General features: G+C 44.5%; 1 protein-coding gene across 1 annotated transcript in view; it reads left to right on the top strand.

Annotated features, from left to right (window-relative positions):
- LOC142311098 (uncharacterized) overlaps nucleotides 1-17704 on the top strand; it is a 64049-nt gene extending 46345 nt beyond the window's left edge. The window contains exons 4-5 of the mRNA XM_075349198.1: nucleotides 2629-2731; nucleotides 16321-17704. Coding sequence (XP_075205313.1) covers nucleotides 2629-2731; nucleotides 16321-17333 — 1116 coding nt within the window. The 3' untranslated portion in view covers nucleotides 17334-17704. The remainder of the gene's footprint in view (nucleotides 1-2628; nucleotides 2732-16320) is intronic.
- The last annotated feature ends 6246 nt before the right edge of the window (nucleotides 17705-23950 follow it).

The following is a 23950-nucleotide window of genomic DNA, read 5'->3' as shown; positions in this document are numbered from 1 at the left end:
GTGATATCAGCCAATGGGGAACTGGCAGACAGGTCATGAGTCCCCTCGTTCTGTAGCTAAATTCATAACTGTCACAATGAGAGCATTGGCGTCTGCCTACGACGCTCCCAGGCAAAGTTATGGCCAATATCCCCTTTGCTGGATAATTCTGATCCATGCAGGGGGAGTGGCAGTGCTTCCCTGTGAGGTCACTAAGGTAGGAGGGGACCTGGATCTGCCCAGGTTGATAACCCTACTTCGGCCATTTTCCAGGGTTCTTCTCGCTGGGGGCACGTGTAGGAAACATCTGTGGGAAGGATCCTAGAAACCTGGGTACAGCGCCCCCCTGTGGCCAGACGCAACAAGGTAACTGCTGGAACTGTGTATGCCTGTTTGTAACCCATGCTTTGATTGTAACTGTACTCTGACATATGTATATTCTGTAGATTCCCTATTGTATATATTGTAGTTCTAGTGTGCTTTAGGCTGATTAAATTATATAATTAATCTTGGGCTGTTCTGTTATCTCGATCTTGAATCCCACGTCTGTGTGTTCGGCTAATAGTTACCGTAAATCGGTTGGTGGCAGCGAATTGTGCCAAGGATTATTGTGGGGAGGCCAGTGAGATTCGGGGAGATTTTATATATTCCGCCCGCGGAGGTCGGGGGAATATATACCCTACTCTCACCGGGGACCCTTCAATAATCGGCATAAGTAGTATAGCGGCCTCCTTGCTTATTGTCGGGCAATTCCATAATTGGCCTGACTATAAGAGGGGCGCTAGAGAGCGCATCACGTGCTCTGTCGGTCGGGAGGTATAAAGGAGGGGTGACCCCCACTTGTTACCCCCCGATTGTGACGTACTGGTAGCCAGCGCGGGGGATTTCTGAGTGACCCCCCCGGTGGTTTGTGACATATTACAAACACGTGCAGCCATCATTGCTCTGCACAAAAATGGCCTAACAGGGAAGAGTATCGCAGCTACAAAGATTGCACCTCAGTCAACAATCTATTGCATCATCAAGAACTTCAAGGAGAGAGCTTCCATTGTTGCCAAAAAGGCTCCAGGGCGCCCAAGAAGGACCAGCAAACGCCAGGACCGTATCTTAAAACTGTTTCAGCTGCGGGATCGGACTACCAGCAGTGCCAAGCTAGCTCAGCAATTGGCAGCAGGCTGGTGTGAGTGCTTCTGCACGCACTGTGAGGCGGAGACTGCTAGAGCAAGGCCTGGTTTCAAGGAGGGCAGCAAAGAAGCCACTTCTCTCCAGAAAAAACATCAGGGACCGACTGATATTCTGCAAAAGGTACAGGGAGTGGACTGCTGAGGACTGGGGTAAAGTCATTTTCTCAGATGAATCCACTTTTCGATTGTTTGGGGCATCTGGAAAACAGCTTATTAGGAGAAGAAGAGGTGAGCGCTACCACCAGTCTTGTCTCATGCCAACTGTTAAGCATCCTGAAACGATTCATGTGTGGGGTTGCTTCTCAGCCAAGGGAATCGGCTCACTCACAGTCTTGCCTAAAAACCCAGCCATGAATAAAGAATGGTACCAGAATGTCCTCCAAGAGCAACTTCTCCCAACCGTCCAAGAGCAGTTTGGCGCCCAACAATGCCTTTTCCAGCATGATGGAGCACCTTGCCATAAAGCAAAGGTGATCACTAAATGGGTCATGGAACAAAACATAGAGATTTTGGGTCCATGGCCTGGAAACTCCCCAGATCTTAATCCCATTGAGAACTTGTGGGCGATCATCAAGAAACGGGTGGACAAACAAAAACAAACATTCTGGCAAAATGCAAGCATTGCTTATGCAAGAATGGACAGCTATCAGTCAGGATTTGGTCCAGAAGTTGATTGAGAGCATGCCAGGGAGAATTGCAGAGGTCCTGAAGAAGAAGGGTCAACACTGCAAATATTGACTTGCTGCATTAACTCATTCTAACTGTCAATATAATCTTTTGGTACTCATAATATGATTGCAATTATATTTCTGTATGTGATGTAAACATCAGACAAACACAATTAAAAACCAGAGGGCAACAGATCATGTGAAAATATAATTTTGGTGTCATTCTCAAAACTTTTGGCCATGATTGTACAAACATTGACCTTCTTGATCTAAGTAAATTATTTTAGGAGAAAACGTGTGTGGCATATTTATTTAGGTTGACCTCTAATGGTAGGTAAATGGATTCTGGTAAGAACGTGAATTGAGCATATTTTGAGTGGTACTCCTAGATCTAGCTAACTAGGGTCTAGGAATAGATTTTCTATTACCCCATGTAATAGAATACCCCACCTCTTAACGTATAGGTACATATGGCAGCATGGTGTGGGCCAAGTAGAGCAATAAAAGAATACCCTGGAAGCAGAGTTGGAGCCCAGCATGTTAATGAGAAGAGCATCCCCCCCTGCCCTTCTCGCAGTGATGGCTAGCTTTCAGTCAGTCCTAAGAGGAGTAGGGGGTGCTCTTCCAATAAACCTGACACACTGACTAGTGCGTTCTTTGATCGCTCCTTAGCCAAATAACACAATGTTAGAGGAGAGCAGACCTGTCCACGTACTACGCTGCCATTCATAGAGCCACATAGTCTGATCCACTTCGAATATTGTGCCATGATTTCTTTTCTCATCTCTTTTGTTAAGGATCAAAGCTTAGTAGAGGAGAACACTGACAGTGAAGAAGAAACATACGTGAGAGTTGAACTGCAGTGCAAGGAGGAGGACATCCCTAAAAACATTGCTGCAGGTTGGTTGATATGTGAAGGAGGCAAATGTTAATGTTTTTTTGCCTATATAGTAGGTTATCATTAAAAATAGTGTAGAGGTCCTTGCATATGCCTTGTTGTACATACATGTTTTAGTTCATGGTCTATATACTATCTGTCCACCATCTTGACTCCCTTTTCTACCAATACATTTCCCATCATGCCTTCTGCTCCTCACAGTCAGAGCAGGTGGAGTCCTATACTGCTCTTGTTCAGCTCAGTCGTGTCTGACAGCAGCAAGTGATAGGACAGTGACCAAGGACACACTGCAGACCCTTCTACATGCTCTCAGCCAGTCCCTCCTGCTGTCTGCTTCTATTTCCACACATTTTATATCACTGGTCTCATAAATAAGACCAAAATTATATATGCAGCAAAACATATGGCGGTACAGGAGGAATTTAATACACTGTGTCCTCCACACTGGAGAGGCTGTGGACTGAGAGTCAGACTTAGAATAGGCTGACAACGGTGCTGTTACCTACACAGCTAAAACTAATGGGCTATCCCACCTGAGAGCAGCATGATGTAGGGATAGACTCTGGTTACAGTAATATGTCACTTACTTGGCTGCTTGCTGCAGTTTAAAAAAAAGAAAATATCAGTTTTATCTGCTGCAGATCTACCAGTTCTCTAAATGCTGAGCTGCGTATAACCCCACCCTTACCATTGAGGCAGCTTTTTGGGTACACTGTGCATAGGCAGAAAGCTGCCAATCAGTGGTGGGGCGGAAATATGCACAGATCTCATGAATATGCTGGACTACATGACAGCAGGTTTACTAGTCCTCTAATGATGATGCACTGCTGATTAATCAATGATTTTTGTGAAAGCACTAAGCAGCCCAGTAAGTGACACATCTCTGGAATCGGGGTTGCTGCCCCTACGCTGCTCTCTGACTAGTAGGCAAAAACCTGGTGAAAGATTCCTTTTAAACCCCTGAAGGACCCTTTTTTTTCTATTTCATCCTATAAAGAGCTAATGTAATAGGTTATATACCCCATAATGGTACCACTGACTAATACAACTTACAAACATTGTACAGGTACTATATGTATATATGTGTATGTATATATATATATATATATATATATATATATATATATATATATATATATATTGTATCTGATATGTAAAGCGCAGCGTATGTGTGTATGTCCGCTAAAGGAATCCGCACCGTCGCTTTTACAATCACGAAATTTTGCACACATGCCTCATGTGACTCGGGGAACGTCACTGACTATATTTTGACGGGAAAATTTAACCCCACGCTTTACAGTTACTCTAAAATCCTGCTTCCATTAAATTGAATAGAGGTGGGAGCTATAGGCTATTAATAGCAACTGTCAGTGGTTGCTATAGGAACCAAATAAACTGTTAATATAAAAAGCTTATGTGTGAGGTAATATGATGTCGGTGGTGAGACAGAGGAACAGACAGACACAGACAGACGGAGACAGGGAAGAGAGGTATATATCTCTGCTTGCTGAAGTGTAATGTCTGCTCCCCTCTGCTGCTGAATTCACTCTCCTGGTATATATCTCTGCTTGCTGAAGTGTAATGTCTGCTCCCCTCTGCTGCTGAATTCACTCTCCTGGTATATATCTCTGCTTGCTGAAGTGTAATGTCTGCTCCCCTCTGCTGCTGAATTCACTCTCCTGGTATATATCTCTGCTTGCTGAAGTGTAATGTCTGCTCCCCTCTGCTGCTGAATTCACTCTCCTGGTATATATCTCTGCTTGCTGTGACATATGCTATATCATTTTTACATTATGTTTGATACTCACTGATGTATGACTGTATCTTCCTCTTTGTACATCTTATCTGATGGTGGAAGGTGTGAATCTGTGTAGACTAGAGTCCGGGTGGGGGTCAAATGTTCTGTTTCCTTTGATTCCTTAATCATTCCCTGGTGTGATCAGCATTTGTTAATTTTCCTTAACAATCTGAGCTCCCATAATCCCCCTCTCCTACTCCTCTAGTCAGCCCTATATATCTGGGGCTGTTCTAAGGGGTGCCTGCATGCGTAGCATCTTTTGCTAAGTGCCAACGTTGCTAAGTGCTGGGCAGTTATTTCAATGGCAGTTAGTCAGGGCAGGAGTCAGGTAAACTACTCTTTCACACCGTCTGTTTCCACCATGACTATTATTCCTATCTCCATCATTCTATGTGCCTTTACTGTCCACTTTCACCGCCCTGTCCCCCCTTCATCATCACTCATCCACATCAGCCCCTCTCTCCTCCCCTCTCCTATGTACGGCTCCCAGGCTCTTTTCACCTATCTGAATAACCTCAATCCTTCATGCTCCAGGGTATCACACAAAAAGCCATGCCACACGTCCAAAAACCATCTGACCTTTCTCCTTCTACTCCTACTTCTATCAGGTGATATCTCTCCTAATCCAGGTCCACCCCATGCTAACTTTACCCCCTCCCCCACCTCCCATAGAAACCCTGATAATATTATTAACATTCCCTGTACACCCTCACTTCCCTCTTTTAATTGTGCTCTCTGGAATCCACGGTCCGTATGTAACAAGCTTTCTTACATCCACAACCTCTTTCTCAATAACTCTCTTAACTTACTAGGCCTAACTGAAACCTGGATTCAGGATTCTGACACTACTTCCCCTGCTGCCATCTCTCATGGTGGTTTACACTTTACCCATTCACCAAGACCTGGAAACAGACAGGGTGGTGGAGTCTGCTTACTACTGTCCCCACAGTGCACTTTCCAGGTCATCCCCCCAGCTCCATCACTCTCATTCCCATCCTTTGAGGTTCACACCATTAGGCGCTTCCATCCCCTTCCCCTCAGAGTAGCTGTCATATACCGTCCACCAGGCTCACCCACCCAGTTCCTTGACCACTTTTCAGCCTGGCTGCCACACTTCATGTCCTCTGAATTGCCAACCCTCATCCTTGGAGACTTTAACATCCCCATGAACAGCCCCTCCTCCCCATCTGCATCCCAGCTTCTATCTCTCACCACCTCCCTTGGCCTCTCACAGCTCTCATCCTCAGAGACACATGAAGATGGTAACACCCTTGACCTGGTCTTTTTCCGCCTCTGCTCAATCTCTCACTTTGACAACTCACCTCTTCCCCTCTCTGACCACAACATCCTCTCCTTCAAGCTCACAAACCCTCGTCTGCCACAGCACACTGCCACCTATCACACATTCAGAAACCTACAGGCCATTGACTCTCAAACACTTACAGACTCTCTACACTTATCACTATCCCCTATCTCCTCACTTTCATGCCCTAATCTGGCTGTAAACACTACAATGACACACTCAGAAGCACCCTGGACCAAGTAGCACCCCTCACCCTCAGAACCTCCAAACACCGAGTAAAACAACCTTGGCTCACATCACAAACTCGATTTCTCCAGCGATGCTCTAGGAGTGCCGAGCGCCTATGGAGGAAATCCCGCACACCAGAAAACTTCATCCACTACAAGTTCATGTTAAGGACTTACAACTGTTCCCTTCACCTCGCCAAACAGACCTACTTCACCACCCTTATCTCCTCACTAGCCAACAATCCAAAAAAGCTCTTTGACACCTTTCACTCCCTCCTCAGTCCCAAAGCACAGACCCCTATCACAGACCTTCATGCTGATGACCTGGCCTCGTATTTCACAGAGAAAATAGAAAACATCCGCCAAGAGATCAGCTCCCAGTCACCAAGCTTTGTGAATCCCATCCCTCCCCATATCCCATCCAGCTCACTTTCCACATTTGACCCAGTCACAGAGGAGGAAGTCTCCAGGCTCCTCTCTTCTTCTCATCCTACCACTTGCCCTACTGATCCCTTCCCCTCACGCCTACTCCAGACACTCTCTCCGGTTGTCACCACTCACCTAACTAAAATCTTCAATCTCTCTCTCTCTCTTCTGGTATCTTCCCTTCCTCTCTCAAACACTCTATTATTACTCCATTATTAAAAAACCTTCCCTTGATCCGTCCTGCACAAGCAACTACAGACCAGTCTCCAATCTCTCCTTCATCTCTAAACTCTTGGAGCGCCTGGTCTACTCTCGTCTCACCCGCTACCTTTCCACTCACTCTCTTCTAGATCCTTTACAGTCTGGCTTCCGCCCTTTACACTCAACAGAAACTGCCCTTGTCAAAGTGACCAATGAACTATTGACAGCAAAACGTAACGGTGACCACTCTCTGCTTATCCTTCTTGACCTCTCTGCCGCCTTCGACACTGTTGACCACCATCTCCTTCTCTCTATGCTGCATTCTATCGGCCTAAAGGACACTGTTCTTTCCTGGTTCTCTTCCTATCTTTCTGGACGCTCATTCAGCGTATCATTTGCTGGCTCCACATCTTCTCCTCTCCCTCTCACTGTTAGGGTCCCTCAAGGTTCAGTCCTTGGCCCTCTTCTGTTCTCCCTCTACACTGCCCCAATTGGACAGACCATCAGCAGATTTGGCTTTCAGTACCATCTTTATGCTGATGACACACAGCTATATACCTCCTCCCCTGAGCTCACCCCCGCTGTACTACAGAACACAAGTGACTGCCTGACTGCAGTTTGCAACATCATGTCTGCTCTCTATCTGAAACTTAACCTTTCCAAAACTGAACTTCTGCTTTTCCCTCCATCTCCCAACCTTCCTAAACCTGACATCTCCCCCTCTGTGTGTGGCACAACGATAAGTCCTAGGCCGCAGGCCCGCTGTCTGGGTATTACACTTGACACTGATCTCTCCTTCACCTCCCACATACAATCTCTTGCCCGCACCTGCCGCTTGCACCTCAAGAACATCGCTAGAATCCGCCCCTTTCTCACAATGGAAACGACAAAAACCCTCACCGTAGAGTGGAAGGTGAGGGGTATAAGGACTGTTGCTCATCTCTTGCACACCTCAGAACCTAGATGGTTGAGTAGAGACGAAATTATAGCGCAGTATGGCCTGGGGCCTAACCAAGTAATCCAATATGACCAAGTGAGATATAGTATTATGACTCAGTTGCATGATGTGACCCAGGAGGTAGTATTTAACTCTTTTGATTGTCTGGTAAAGAACTCAATAACTTCATCATCTATCTCTTTTCTTTATGGAGCCATGCGTGATCTATTAATAGGACAGCACCCGGAAGGTTTATTTAAATCTTGGGAAAAACAATTTGAGGACCCGTCTATGGGGGTAAAAATTAGGGGAGGGTGGAATGCTCTTCGTAAATCAATTTTAAATGACAATTGGCGAGAAACCCAATTTAGAATTATACACAAGGCAATTTATGGTTTTATTCTCCCTCCATCAGCAACAAAGCCAGACAGGCTTACGTATTGCCCTAAGTGTAAGAGTAGTGGAACTGATCTCCTTCACGGGTTGTGGTCCTGCCCCCATTTGAGTCCATTATGGTCACAGATCAAAAGTTGTATACAAAAGGTGTGGGGTCTTGAAGTTCGGCTCTCACCTGGGTTCGCTATTTTTCACCATTGGGAGGAGGGGAACGATACCAAAGGGAAGATGACTAACCCACCCAGACTTATACATGTGATACTTCTGGCAGCCAAGAGAACGATACTTAAAAATTGTTTGGAGTCTAGGGTCCCCGCGATTGAAGAGATCTTGGGTCAGCTCATGCATCTTCTTGAAATAGAAGGATTGGATGCAGAAAGGAGGGCGGATAGAATACGACAGCACTTTAACAAATGGAAGAAATTCATACTGGCCTATTGTACTCGGGAGGAGATAGTCAGGATTATGTCACCTTTCAAAGACACAGTCTGGTATCATACTGAAAAATTGAAGGATACATTGGATGGCTTGGAGGTGGGGGAGGAAAGGCTGAAAGCTGACTAAAAGGAGAGGGGGAAATAACAGATTTGAGTGGGACTTCTTTATTGTATGTCATTACCATGTTCACAAGGGTTCAATGGGGGGAATGATAAGAATGATGGGTTAAGGAGTCGCTGCTTTCCTTTGCTTTATCTTGCCATGTTACGGTTATTGATTTTAAAAATTGGTATGGAATTTGGGATGATCAAACATGACAATGTAATGTTGAATTTACAATGCTGAATTCGCTTATGCCAGTGTTATGTTAATGAAAAATTTTAATAAAAATATAGTTAAAAAAAAAAAACCTCACCGTGGCCCTGATCCACTCTCGCCTTGACTACTGTAACTCTCTATTAATTGGTCTCCCCCTAACTAGACTCTCCCCTCTACAGTCCATCCTTAATGCAGCAGCCAGGGTCACCTATCTGGCTAACCGCTACTCGGATGCCTCTGCTCTTTGCCAGTCATTGCACTGGCTGCCCATATATCACAGGATCCAATTCAAACTGCTTGTTCTCACCCACAAAGCTCTCCACAGTGCAGCACCCTCCTACATCTCCACCCTCCTCTCTGTCTATCATCCCACCCGTTCTCTACGCTCTGCAAATGACTTTCGACTAACATCCACGCTAATTCGAACCTCCCACTCCCAAATCCAAGACTTCTTCCGAGTTGCACCAAACCTCTGGAACGCTCTACCCCAAGAAGTTAGGACAAATCACAACTTACTCGGCTTCAGACGCTCCCTAAAGACGCTTCTTTTTAGGGTGGCCTATCACACTCCCTAGCCAAACTAATTTCACCTAATCCCTCTACAACTTCTCAGAACATAACCCCACGTCAAACTCTATGGCACCCAAATGCATCTCCAGGCTCTGGCCAACTGGTCCAGGAAGCCATTATCTATCCCCCATGAGCTGGCTGGATTGTCATTTTAAATAAGCACTTGTACCTTGCCCCTCCCCCCCATCTCATTGTAGATTGTAAGCTCTCATGAGCAGGGTTGCCATTTTTCCTTTTAAATATTGTATCCTCTATAATTGTTACTTTGTTGTATATGTTTATGTATATGATATGTATATGTTCCTCCTGAATTGTAAAGCGCTGCGGAATATGTTGGCGCTATAGAAATAAAGATTATTATAAAGAGACAGACGGGAAAGAGACGGACAGGGAAAGAGACGGACAAAGATGGATTGGGAAAGAGGGGGAGAGAGACGGACGGGGAGAGAGACGGACGGACAGTTACTATCCCGGGCAACGCCCGGGTACTACAGCTAGTATATATAGATAGATAAAATTCTATAGGTCTTTATAAAATGAAATGGAATGAAACTCTTATTATACTCTTTGGATTTGCATGTTAATGGCAATACCAAATCCATGTAGTTTTAGGACTGTACAATATATACACTGCTTATTAAAGCACACCAATCACCAGGATTTTCGTATAGAACCTAAAACCAGTGCTATACTGGCACTATCATGCTGATTCTATACATACCTTTAGTTGTCAGCTTGGATGTATAGGTTTTGAAACACAAGCAAGTTAAGTATGCAAAATGAGCAGCTTTTTGAAAGACAACAGCTGCCGATCAGCTGATTGCTTGGTGTGCATATTCATAGTGATTCCCGCCATCGCCCCCCTGTTATTTATGCTAATTCTATTATAGAATTGTTTTATTACCTGACTAGAAGGACCTATGCTGATGTCATACCTATGTGACCAAAATGAACGGGGCCTCAGCCAACAGAAAAATAATGTTGCTTCCTGGTATCAGCTATGTTGGCTGAGGCCCCGTTCCTTTTAGTCAGTTAGTGAAACGATTCTATAATAGAATTAGCATAAATAACAGTGGGAGGATGGATAGGCGGGGGGCGGGAATCACTAGCTGATCAGTAGCTGCTGTCATTCAAAAAGCTGCTCTCTTTACAAACTCTGCTTGTGTTTCAAAACCTAACATCCAAGCTGACCACTAAAGGTATGTATAGAATCAGCCTGATAGTGCCAGCATATCACTGGCTTTAGGTTTTATAGGAAAATCCTGGTGATTGGCATGCCTTTAAATGATTTTTTTTGTTTTGGGTCACTATATTCTGATGTCGCAGGCGGCGGGGCGCTGCTGCTCGGTGGCTCGAGTGGTGGGCCGGATCCGGGGACTCGAGCGGCGCTCCTCGCCCGTGAGTGAAAAGGGGTGGTTTGTTTGGGGATTTAGTCCGTGACGCCACCCACGGGTTGTGGTGAATATGGGCACCATCGCTGCTGGTGACGGGGATCCCGGGAGAGATGGTAGGGAGCAGCTGTGATGTTGTTTTACCCCTCCGTGGGTAGGGGTTGGTGGTCCCGGGGCCCGGTGGTATGACGGGGACACAGGGTTGGTGAGGTGCAGGGACAGCGTGGCTCGGTGCCGGATGGCACTGTTGTACTCACTCAGACAGAAAGTCACAAAGTCTCCAGTAAACCAAACTGCTGGATGGACGGGTCCTGCAGCCGGCTGCAGTGTCCCTCCCCGGACAGGTGATGGTGGCTGTCTTTCCCTGCACCTTTGTGTACTGTCTTGACTACGATGGGTTCCCAACGGTAGTCCGCTCCCCGGTGTATGGATGCCGGAGGAGCCAGTTTTGCCCGCAGGCGCTGGCCCTTGGGTCTCTAGCCTGTGGCGGTGGCTGTATACCCTCACGGTGCGGACGGTTGCCTTCTGACGGGACTTGGGTAGTTAGGAAACCCCTGGGGTTCCTGTCACACTCGGATTTGACTGTTACGGCGGCTCCAAGCCTAGTCTGGGTCCGATGGCCCTGCCTGTGTGTGCTAGCTTCACTTCGCTCCCCGGTTCGGTACCGGCGGGCCACCGCCTGACCCTCGGTTCTACGTTGATCCACCACTCCTGCAGATGGCCACCACCGTCTGCCAACCTTGCTGTCAGTGCCTGGGCTCCAACCCAGACACTTGCCGTTCTCTCCACTTTACTCCTCTCACTTCAACCTCCAAAACTGAACTGCTCCTTTTCCCGCCTCCAGGCCTGTGAACTCCTCGGTGGGCGGGGCCATCGCCTGGCTCCGCCCCACCTGGTGTGGACATCAGACCCTGGAGGAAGGCAACAAGGATTTTGTGTCTGACTAATGTAACTGTCTGGGGGTGGGGGTGTGTGAGTGTTGTCTGTGGCTACCTGGCTAGTCCAGGGCGCCACACTGAGACCATATGTTTTTCATTATTCTGTTTAAAGGAGTAGTATCAGAACTTATTTTTCGTGTGACATTGTGGTTTTCATTGATTCGATTTCATAACTTTTTTCAAAAACTAGAAACAAAACAAAAATTAGAGGAATGGGTGGGCTGCAATACCAAGACATGTTATTAAACTTGGGGTTATTTAGTTTGGAAAAACGAAGGCTTAGGGGGGATCTAATCACAATGTATAAATATATGAGGGGACAGTACAGAGACCTTTCCAAAGATCTTTTTACACCTAGGCCTGCGACTGGAACACGGGAGCATCCGCTACGTCTTGAGGAAAGAAGGTTTAATCATAACCACAGACGAGGATTCTTTACTGTACGAGCAGTGAGACTATGGAACTCTCTGCCACATGATGTTGTAATGAGTGATTCACTACTAACATTTAATTAGAGCCTGGATGCCTTTCTTGAAAAATATAATATTACCAGTTATGTATATTAGATTTTATGACAGGGTGTTGATCCAGGGAACTAGTCTGATTGCCGTATGTGGAGTCAGGAAGGAATTTTTTCCCCATTGGAACTTGTTTGCCACATTGGGGGTTTTTTTGCCTTCCTCTGGATCAACATGTTAGGCTACGGGTTGAATTAGATGGACTTAGAGTCTCCCTTCAACCTTAAAAACTATGATACTATGAAATCCACATGCTCATACAGTATTTACTAGTATAGGGAAATTAAGAAAAAATATCAGTTGAAGGATAAGCCTAACCCTGTGAATAATGATCTAAGGACCAGGGGCCCGCCGCACCCGACGCATGTTGCTCAGGAAAGCGTCACCCAGCAGGAAGCTTTCCTGTGAAACATGTGTTGTAGTTTCATAAAAATCACTGTTTCTTTATACTAGCACATACTGTATATGGATTGCAATAATTTAGGCATTTGTTAATTAACCCCTTCAGCCCCGGGGCACTTTCCGTTTTTGTTTTTTGCTCCCCTTCTTCCGAGAGCCGTAACTTTTTTTTATTTTTTCGTCAATCCTGTCATATGAGGGCTTGTTTTTTGCGGGACAAGTTGTACTTTTAAATGAAACCATAAGTTTTACCATATGGTGTACTGGAAAACAGCAAAAAAATTCCAAGTGTGGAAAAACTGCAAAAAAGTGTGATGGCACAATAGTTTTTGGGATGTTTTATTCACGGTGTTCACTATTTGGTAAAACTGATGTGTGGGTATGATGCCTGAGGTCGGTGCGAGTTTGTAGACACCAAACATGTATAGGTTTACTTGTATCTAAGGGGTTAAAAAAAATTCACAAGCTTGTCCAATAAAAGTGGCGCACGTTTTGCGCCATTTTTTGAAAACCGTAGAGTTCTCATTTTTTTGGGATCTATGGCTCAGTGACGGCTTATTTTTTGCGTCTTGAGCTGTCGTTTCTAATGGTGCCATTTTTACGCAGATGCTACGTTTTGATCGCCTGTTATTGCATTTTGCGTAAAACTTGTGGCAACCAAAAAACGTAATTTTGGCATTTGGAATTTTTTTGCCACTACGTCGTTTACCAATCAGATTAATTGATTTTATATTTTGATAGATCGGGCATTTCTGAACGCGGCGATACCAAATATGTCTATAATTATTTATTTTTGAACCCTTTCATTTTCAATGGGGGTAAAGGGGGGTGATTTGAACTTTTAGGGGGGGGGTTTGTTTTTTTAAAACTTTTTTTTTTTTATTTTTTTTTTTAAATTTTACTAGTCCCCCTAGGGGGCTATAGTGATCAGCAATCCGATTGCTCTTATCTATCTGCTTATCACAGCTATACAGCTGTAAACAGCAGATTCAGTCACTTCCTGTTTCTCTCTGCTCCCCGCCGAGGGAAAACGAAAGTGAAACTTCTTAGCTGCAGGCGTCATCACATGACCCTGTGCTATGATTGCAACCACTGAAAGTCACGTGATCACTCACGTGACTTCTGGTGGGGGCGGCAGTAAGTGAAAATCTTCACCGCGCGTATATACATCTTGCTGCCAGACTTTGGCAGCGAGATGTAAGGGGTTAATGTTACGGGTGGAATGCCATTCCACTCGTAACATGCAGTCACACGTCAGCTGTTGAAAACAGCTGATATGTGTGCCGATCAACTCCGCCTGCCCGCGGCAGGGGGCGGGGCTTAACGGGACACGCTCCATGACGGATATAGCCGTCCATGGTCGTGAAGGGGTTAAAGAGGAGCACTTTGGTAGGTTTAATATTGCTTTACTTCTACAGTACCTAGCCTTTTCTTCTACGCTTATGCAAATATGTACATATCATCTTGTTTTAGTACGGTTCCCAATTCAGTATGCTTTTAAAGCACTGGTAACTTAAAATAAATGTGTTGATATTCACTTACCCGGGCCTTATATCTAGTCCATATTGTCGTCTCTATACACATATCATATTGTACTAGGTGCCTCTGCTTTTTTATCTGTGCCTGTGCTTTTAAATATTTATTTTTGCTATTATGTTTTTATTTCTTATTCTGTACAAATAATATTTTATATTACTGGGCTTGCATTTTTTTTGCTATTTTTGCTGTATATGAACTGCCATGATGAGGTTGCATCAGTTTGACTAATCAATAGAGGAGCTGTGGATGCCGTCAGATAAGAAACTATTTGTAGGGCTCCCTTCCAGAGGTCACGGAATAACGACCTGACTGCTGGATCGGGATTCTGCAAGTCGATTCTCTCATCTCTAAGGCTCTGTGCGCACTAGAAAAAGGATTTTTCTTAAGAAATTTCTTAAATAAACGCACCAATAACGCACTGAAAAACGCATGCGTTTTTACCGCTTTGTGGTGCGTTTTTTTGCAGGTTGGTCCCTGCGTTTTTTAATGCTTTAACAGCAATAAATAATATAGATGATAGATGGATAGACAGATAAATAATGGATAGATAGAAAGACGGATAGATAAATTAAAAAAAAAAAAAAAAAAAACGACGTGGGGTCCCCCATATCTTTTGTAGCCAGCTAGGGTAAAGCAGACGGCTGCAGCCTTCAGACCACAGCTGGCTTTACCTTGGCTGGTAATCCAAAACAGAGGGCACCCCACGCTGTTATTTTACATTTAAATAAATAATTTAAAACAAAAAACGTGGGGTCCCCCCCAAATTAGATCACCAGCCAAGGTAAAGCGGACAGGTGTGGTCTGGTATTCTCAGACTAGGGAGGTCCACTGTTATTGGACACTCCCCAGCCTAAAAATAGCAGGATACAGCCGCCCCAGAAGTGGCGCATCCATTAGACGTGCCATTCCTGGCGCTTTGCCCCAACTCATCCCGTTGCCCTAGTGCGGTGGCAAACGGGGTAATAAATGGGGTTGATATCAGATGTGTAATGTCACCTGGCATCAAGCCCTGAGGTTAGTGATGTCATGCGTCTATCAGATACCTGACATCACCAACCCAGTCAGTAAGAAATAAAAAATAGACAGCAAAAAAAGTTTTATTTGAAAAAACACTCCCCAACCTCTTTTCACCATTTTATTGAAAAGAACAATCAAATCCGGGTCCAGCATAATCCAATAAGGGGGTCCCACGACGATCCATACCATAGTCACTGTCCCAATTAATGAAGAACAGAATGTTCCCCATTGGCTGGGAGAGTAGAGTAGTGCAGTGACCTGAGCTAACATCAATAGGTGACCGGAGCGCTGCTGTCAGGAGGTGAGATGAGATCATTACCTGCTGTGACTATCTCCTGCTCTCCTGACGTCAGCGCTGTCACTGACTTCCATTTCCCGCCGCATTCTCAGCGATACGCGGGAGCCCGTGATGTCACAGCTGGTGACAGTCTCCGGGCCGCCCACGAGACGTGACATAAGAACGCGGCGGGCAATGGAAGGTAGTGACAGCACTGACGTCAGGAGAGCAGGAGATTGTCACAGCAGGTAGAGAAGCTGCTGATACTGCAGTGCGGGCAGCCGCGGGGCTGGAGCGGGACACAGACTGCACGGGCACCCGAAGGAGGTCACACACAAGTGCTTTCGTGCGGTGTCCAGGGAGTGTGATCTGTGTGTGTTTACTCTCTGCTCCGCTTCCTCTTCCTGTCATAATGACATCACTTCCCTGAAAAACGCAGGGCAGTGTTGAACATTATGTCCCGAAAAACGTGAAATAATGCGGGAATGACGCAGGAAAACGCAATGAAACGCGGTTAGCTGCAGAAAAGAAGTGACATGCTCATTCTTTTTCTTAAAATCTACTGAAAGAATTTTCTTAAGAAAAAAAACGCAGTGTGCGCACAGCTATTTTTTTTGCCATAGGTTTTCCTGGGGAATGTCTGCAGAAAGGTTACAAAAATTTCTCAAGAAATTTCTGCAGCAAAAACGCACCAAAAACGCGGGTAAAAAACGCAGTGTGTGAACATAGCCTAAGAGTTAAATAAAAATAAAACCTCCAAAATATCAACACAAAAAGTGTGTGATAAAGCCATCCTTTTAGGGAATTATCTAGAATTACTTTTCAAGACAAGCAGTAATCTAGAAAGTAACTGATTTATGGCTATATAGGTTTGATGGTTTTTATATTTTTCCCCTAGGAGAACACAATCAATGGACCCTATCAGACAGACATTTCAATTTATCTTCAGAGGATGATTTGGAAGATAATGATGGCGCCCAAGAATCTGCTGAAGATCATCCTATTACAGAAAGCCTTGATAATAGTAGAGAAAAACTAGTAGATGATTCTGTCATTGTCCCCAGCAGACCTCACTTAGACAACATATTTCAGTGTCATCCTCAGAACACACAGTTGACATCTCAGCAGAATGTCAGTGTAGCTGAGAAGCAGTTTCCATGTTACACATGTGGTAAAACCTTTGGACAGAAAGCCACGCTCATCAGACACGAGAGAATCCACACGGGGGAGAAACCATTTGCATGTTATGATTGTGGAAAATGCTTTTCGCAAAAATCTGATTTAATTGTCCATCAGAGGATTCACACTAATGAGAAGCCATATTCCTGTCTGGAATGTGGTAAATCTTTTACCCAGAAATCAACATTGGTTGCCCACGAGAAATTTCATACAAGAGAAAAGCCGTTTCCTTGTCCTGATTGTGGGAAATGCTTTACTCGGAAGTCTGATATGAGTAAACACCAGAGAATCCACACTGGAGACAAACCTTTTACATGCTCTGACTGTGGAAAATGTTTTATACGGAAACCAGATCTGGTGAAACATCAAAGAATACATACAGGGGAGAAGCCGTTCATCTGTTCAGAGTGTGGCTCATGTTTTACGCATAAACCAAACCTTGTTGCTCATCAGAGGATTCATAAGGGTGAAAAACCCTTTTCATGTTCTGATTGTGGGAAATGCTTTACCCAGAAGGCGAGCCTTCTTGACCATCAGAGAATACACACAGGGGAGAAGCCATTCTCATGTGCAGAGTGTGGGAAGAGTTTTACACAGCGGTCCATCCTTTTCAAACATCTGACTATCCACACAGGTGAAAAACCATTCACATGTTGTTACTGCGGAAAATGCTTCAAGCTTAAGTCTGACATTGTGCGTCATCAGAAAATACACTCACAGCTGCACCAATAAAAAGCTTCATGGCACCTTCTAGACTTCTACTGTGGAAGTCACAACCAGAAGGCTCCAAACCTCTGGTTACTGCCTGATCTCTGATGGGATAATTTCGCAATTCCTCCAGTTACGTTTATTTATTGTATACTGAACAAAAATATAAGCGCAAAACTTTTGTTTTTGCTCACATTTTCCATGCGCTGAACTTAAAGAGCCAAGACTTTTTCTATGTACACAAAATGTACACAAAATGCATCGTTCTCTCAAATAGTTATGTTAGTGCCGAAATAATCCATTCACCTCACAGGTGTCAAGTGAAAAGGTTTTAGTACCGTGTTAGCCAGTTGAAAAATTATTGAATGTTCTCAGTGAGAGGAACAAAATTATAATCTTGTGATACCTTTTAATGGCTAACTAAAATAAAATAAAGTGATGTTACAAAGCAAGCTTTTAAGACATCTCAGGTCCCTTCATCAAGCATGGTATGACAAAATATCTGAAGAAACACAAATATATGCACAAACAGAGCAGAGGGATGGTATAATAAAAGACATTTAAATAAACAAACACTGAGCTTAGAAAGTGAATCCTTAATTAGCTTTGATTAGTGGTGTGAGAGTTTTATTGTCCCAATATCCATGTAGGATCAGAGGTCTGGTGAGTCTCTGGAATGACTCCTCAGATTTTGTAATGGGCCATGAATCCTCCTGACAGATTGTTAAACATTGTGATGAATTTGTATTCCCAGACCCTGCGATGGCTCTGTGATCTGAAGTTGCCTTTTAATATGACAACTTTCATATGGTTTATGTTGTGTCCTGAAGCACCGAAATGTTTGGCCACAGGTAAATGGATTTTTTTGTCTGTAATTGTGTGGCGGTGAGATCTCATCGTTGCTCTCAGTCTCTGTCCTGTTTCTCCAACATAGAGACCCCCAATAGGACATATAGTGCACAGGATTAAGTACACCACGTTGGAAGAGGAACATGTGAATGTCCCAGGAATTTTATAGTCCTTCTGTGTGTTAGGGATCTGTATCCGGTCTTTGGTCTCTACATGAGTGCAGGTTTTGCAGCTCTTTACATTGCAAGGATAAGTTCCTCTTGGCGTGTCTGAGAGCATAGAACTTCGGATCATGATGCTCCTTAAATTAGGAGGTTGCCTGTAGCACAGCAATGGAGGATCTTTGAATATTGTTTTTAACCGGTCATCCTTGTGTAGAATGTGGTGAAGTTTCTTGGCCGTTGTTCTCAGTACCTCGAGCTGTGGGTTGTAGGTCACCACCAGAGGTACTCGACTATTTTCCTCTTTTTGTTTGTATTGAAACAGTTCACTTCTAGGGGTCCTTGTTGCTCTAATGATCTGGTCATCTATGGAGGTGGGGTGGTAGCCTTGGTTTAGAAATGACTTTTTAAGATGGGTTGTTCATCCCTGTCTGCAGGGCTGGAACAGATACGATTATATATGAGGGCCTGGCTGTAGACAATGGACTTTTTAATGTGTTTGGGGTTAAAGCTGTCCCATCTGAGCTATTGACCGTCCCACATACCTCAGATGGGACAGCTTTCACCCCAAAACACATTAAAAAGTCCATTGCCTACAGCCAGGCCCTCAGATATAATCGTATCTGTTCCAGCCCTGCAGACAGGGATGAACAACCCATCTTAAAAAGTCATTTCTAAACCAAGGCTACCACCCCACCTCCATAGATGACCAGATCATTAGAGCAACAAGGACCCCTAGAAGTGAACTGTTTCAATACAAACAAAAAGAGGAAAATAGTCGAGTACCTCTGGTGGTGACCTACAACCCACAGCTCGAGGTACTGAGAACAACGGCCAAGAAACTTCACCACATTCTACACAAGGATGACCGGTTAAAAACAATATTCAAAGATCCTCCATTGCTGTGCTACAGGCAACCTCCTAATTTAAGGAGCATCATGATCCGAAGTTCTATGCTCTCAGACACGCCAAGAGGAACTTATCCTTGCAATGTAAAGAGCTGCAAAACCTGCACTCATGTAGAGACCAAAGACCGGATACAGATCCCTAACACACAGAAGGACTATAAAATTCCTGGGAGATTCACATGTTCCTCTTCCAACGTGGTGTACTTAATCCTGTGCACTATATGTCCTACTGGGGGTCTCTATGTTGGAGAAACAGGACAGAGACTGAGAGCAAGGTTGAGATCTCACCACCACACAATTACAGACAAAAAAATCCATTTACCTGTGGCCAAACATTTCTGTGCTTCAGGACACAACATAAACCATATGAAAGTTGTCATATTAAAAGGCAACTTCAGATCACAGAGCCATCGCAGGGTCTGGGAATACAAATTTATCACAATGTTTAACTCTGTGGACACAGGACTCAATCTGTCAGGAGGATTCATGGCCCATTACAAAATCTGAGGAGTCATTCCAGAGACTCATCAGGCCTCTGATCCTACCTGGATATTGGGACAATAAAACTCTCACACCACTAATCAAAGCTAATTAAGGATTCACTTTCTAAGCTCAGTGTTTGTTTATTTAAATATCTTTTATTATGCCATCCCTCTGCTCTGTTTGTGCATATATTTGTGTTTCTTCAGATATTTTGTCATACCATGCCTGATGAAGGGACCTGAGATGTCTCGAAAGCTTGCTTTGTAACATCACTTTATTTTATTTTAGTTAGCCATTAAAAGGTATCACAAGATTATAATTTTGTTCCTCTCACTGAGAACATTCAATAATAAAACCTCACAGGTGTGGCATGGCATATCAAGATGCTGATTAGCCAGCATGATTATTGCACAGGTGAGCCTTAGGCTGGCTACAATAAAAGGCCCCTCTAAAATGTGACATTTTACAGTTTGAGTGTCGAAAGTTGGGGGGTCAGAAAAGCAGTAAGGATCTGGTGTGACCTCCATTTTCCAGTCTAACTGTTTTGTAAAGTGACAACCAGGTTTCATTCATGAAGAGAACACCTCTTCAATGTGCCAGACGCCACAGAATGTGAGCATTTGCCCACTCACTCAAGTCGCAGCCAGGTATAGACTCTGCTGAGGACAACGAGCAGCAGATGAGCTTCCCTGAGACTGATTCCGACACTTTGTGCAGAAATTCTTTGGTTATGCAAACTGTTTGTTGCAGGAATTGTCTGGGTGGCTGGTCTCAGACTATCTTGAATGCTGGCTGTTGGGATCTTGGACTTGTGTGGTTTACACGTGGTTTCCAGTTGAGGCCAGTTGATGTACTGCAAAATTCTCTAAAACACCTTTGAAGACTGCTTATGGTAGAGAAATGGACATTCAATACATGGCCAACAGCTCTGGTGGACATTCCTGCAGTCAGCATGCCAACTGCACGCTCCCTCAAAACTTATGACATTGTGCTGTATGATAAAACTGCACATTTTAGAGTGGGCCTTTTATTGTGGCCAGCCTAAGGCACACCTGTGCAATAATCATGCTGTCTAATCAGCATCTTGATATGCCACAACTGTGAAGTGGATAGATAATCTTGATAAGGCCTGTTTTACACGTCAGTGATTCTGGTATGTATGTGACAGTTTTTTTACGTACCAGAATCGCGGATATACGCAGACCCATTAAAATCAATGGGTCTGCGCACACATCAGTGATTTTTTTTTTTCCCCATTGATCGTGTTTCCGTGTGGCGTACATGTGTGTCCGTGTTTCCGCACGGAGACAAGTCAGTTTTTCTCTGGCATCACTGATGTCCCATGGACAACACTATGGTGTGATCCGTGAAACGCATACCAGAAAAAAAAAAAGTATCTTTGAAATAAAAAACTCACCTTCTCCAGCGACGCTGTGTTTGGCCGCTGCTGGCTGCTGCTTCCTAGCCGACTAATTAGTCTCATGAATATGCACTGCAGAGCTGACCCGGAAGTAGCAGCAGTGGCCGGACACAGCAGAGTCGGAGATTCAGCACCACGGACGGCAGGAGTGGGGACAGGTGAGTTTGGAACACCTGATCTCCATATGCTATCACTGATCCGGTATAGCACATGGAGAACACATGAATGCCGTGAATCACGGCACATGGAGGTGCATATGCGTTTTTAACACGTCAGTGAAAAACGTCTGTGTTTTTCACTGACGTGTTAAACAGGTGTAAAGGAGAAGTGCTCACGAACACTGATGAAGACAAATGTGTGAACAATGTTTGAGAGAAAAAGGCCTTGTGTACAGTCGTTTTAGATCTTTGACTTCAGCTTTTGAAAAATGGGAGAAAAAAACAAGTGTTGCATTTCTATTTTTGTTCAGTAGAATTAATATTATTGTCGGACTTGTTAACTCTAACTTAAAATACTTGCATTTTTTGTTATTTAAATTACATTCTAGGTGATAAATATTTGTTGGAATAAATAATACTGTGAAGAAAATGTGTTCTTGGTGACGTAAGTACTGATAGAAGCTAGGAGAGAGCTTTTTCCAGCCTGGCACACATGGTGTATCTGTATGCTGCTGAGCAGGTGTATCTTAGACCTGTTATCTGTGGACCGGCATCAGAACGCCACAGATTTAGGCTATGTGCGCACGTGTGCGCTCTGCACCGCACCTAAAAGGTGCGCTTCAGAGCGCAGCTGAAAAGCTCCGTTCTGAAGCGCATGGTGCCAGCAGAGAACGTGCGCTCTGCCTGAGCTCCTGCCATAGACGGAGCAGGGGCTGCCGACAAAGCGCACGGAAGAAGTGACATGTCACTTCTTAGAACACGCGCTTCGGGTAGCAGCCGAAGCGCTGCGCTCTAAGATGCCACGTGCGCACGGCCCCTGCACAATCTCCATAGATTGTAGCGCAGCGTAACTGCATGCGTCCTGCGTCCTCTGCACAAAGCGCAGCGTAACTGCATGAATTACGCACACGTGCGCACACAGCCTTACAGTCCCTATGTGTTACCTCAATATGTATGATACTTGCTGCTCAGTCAATCCATCACCTTAATCTATACAGCAGGTAAAATAAGGATTGAACACATCATCAATTTTCTAAGTAAATATATTTCTAAAGGTACTATTGACATGAATTGCTCACCAGATGTCAGTAGCAGCCCATCCAATCCACACATGCAAAGAAATCAAACCATAGATGTCCATAAATTAAATTACTTTGTTTTGGTTGAAAAAACATTGCAATAAAGGGCAATCAAAACATTGTATCTACCCCACAATGGAATCAGTAAAAACATCATCTCAGGGCGCAAAAATTAAGCTGTCACGCAGCCTCACATCACAAAAAAGGAAAACATTATGGGTCTTAAAAATGGCGACAAAAATTTTTCTATTTATTTTTTTTTACAAATTTATTAATTTTTTTTTACCACATATAAAAAAAAAATTGGATATACTTGGTATCTACGTACTTGTACTGATCTGGGCAATCATATTGCAAGCTCAGTTTTACCATATAGTGAACATGGTAAATACCGTATTTTTCAGACTATAAGACACACCGAACCATAAAACACACCCTGGTCATGACAAAAATGTGGTCATGACACACTGTTATGGGGCGAGGATCTGCTGCTGACACTGTTACGGGGTAATGTCCCCAAATTCTCCTGCCTTGTATATGATCCCCATCCTTGTATATATGTCCCTCATCCTGATAAATACCCCCATCCTGCTATATATACCCCCATCCTGCTATATACCCCCATCCTGCTCATAATATACCCCCATCCTGGTATATGCCCTCATCCTGCTATATACCCCATCCTGGTATATGGCCTGTATCCTATGGCACAGAAAAATATAAACGTTTATACTCACCTTTCCTCACTCCCTGCAGCATCGCTAGTCTTCCTCTCTGTGTCAGCAGCAGCGCTGCTGACCTGTGTGTAGCCGTCTGCAGCATCGCCATGTCCTCCTGTCTGCGGCCGCTGATGTGTGTAGAGTGCGATGCGCACAGGGATGACGTCATCGCTGTGCTCACCCTTCTCTGCACAGATCAGCTGGCCGGCAGACAGGAGGATATCGCGATGCTGCAGGGAACGGTGAGTATACCGTACTTCTTCACTGCACCCCGCGCTGATGATGATATGCAGTGAATACAGCCGCACATGATCACTCCAGGCTGTAGTTGCCAGGGGTGATCATACGGGCCGACTGTTTACTATGCGCGCATCCCCCGCCCATCATCCCGCCTACCTGTCAGCACTGGCTTCAGCGCTGAGATGATGGGGGAGAGGATGCATGCATATGAAATGAGCGGGCCCACGTGGTCATGGCAGGCGCTCTTACTGCCTGCTCGTGCCACCGATGATCCGCTCCACCGCACCACCCTCATTCCCCGCAGCCCTACATTCAGACTATAACACGCACCCCCCACTTTCCCCCACCATTTGGGGGAAAAACACTATATAATACAGTAAAAGACACTTTGTTTTTGAAATTTCACTGCACATGGACATTTTCATGTTTTCCAGTGCAATACAGGGCAGAATAAATGGTGTCATTCATAACTACAACTCGTCCTGCAAAAAAAGCAATCCCTCCTATGGCTATATTGACTGAAAAATAAGCATAAAAATGGCTGTTTGAAAGTAGGAGAGGAAAAATGAAAAATCACCCTGGAATGATAGTTAATGCATAGGTATGCCTCATCAAGAGTTCATG

Source organism: Anomaloglossus baeobatrachus, chromosome 5 (assembly GCF_048569485.1).
Source record: "Anomaloglossus baeobatrachus isolate aAnoBae1 chromosome 5, aAnoBae1.hap1, whole genome shotgun sequence".
Taxonomy (NCBI): domain Eukaryota; kingdom Metazoa; phylum Chordata; class Amphibia; order Anura; family Aromobatidae; genus Anomaloglossus; species Anomaloglossus baeobatrachus.
Note: the sequence above shows the minus strand (reverse complement) of the source record. Positions and strands in the feature narration are given on the sequence as shown.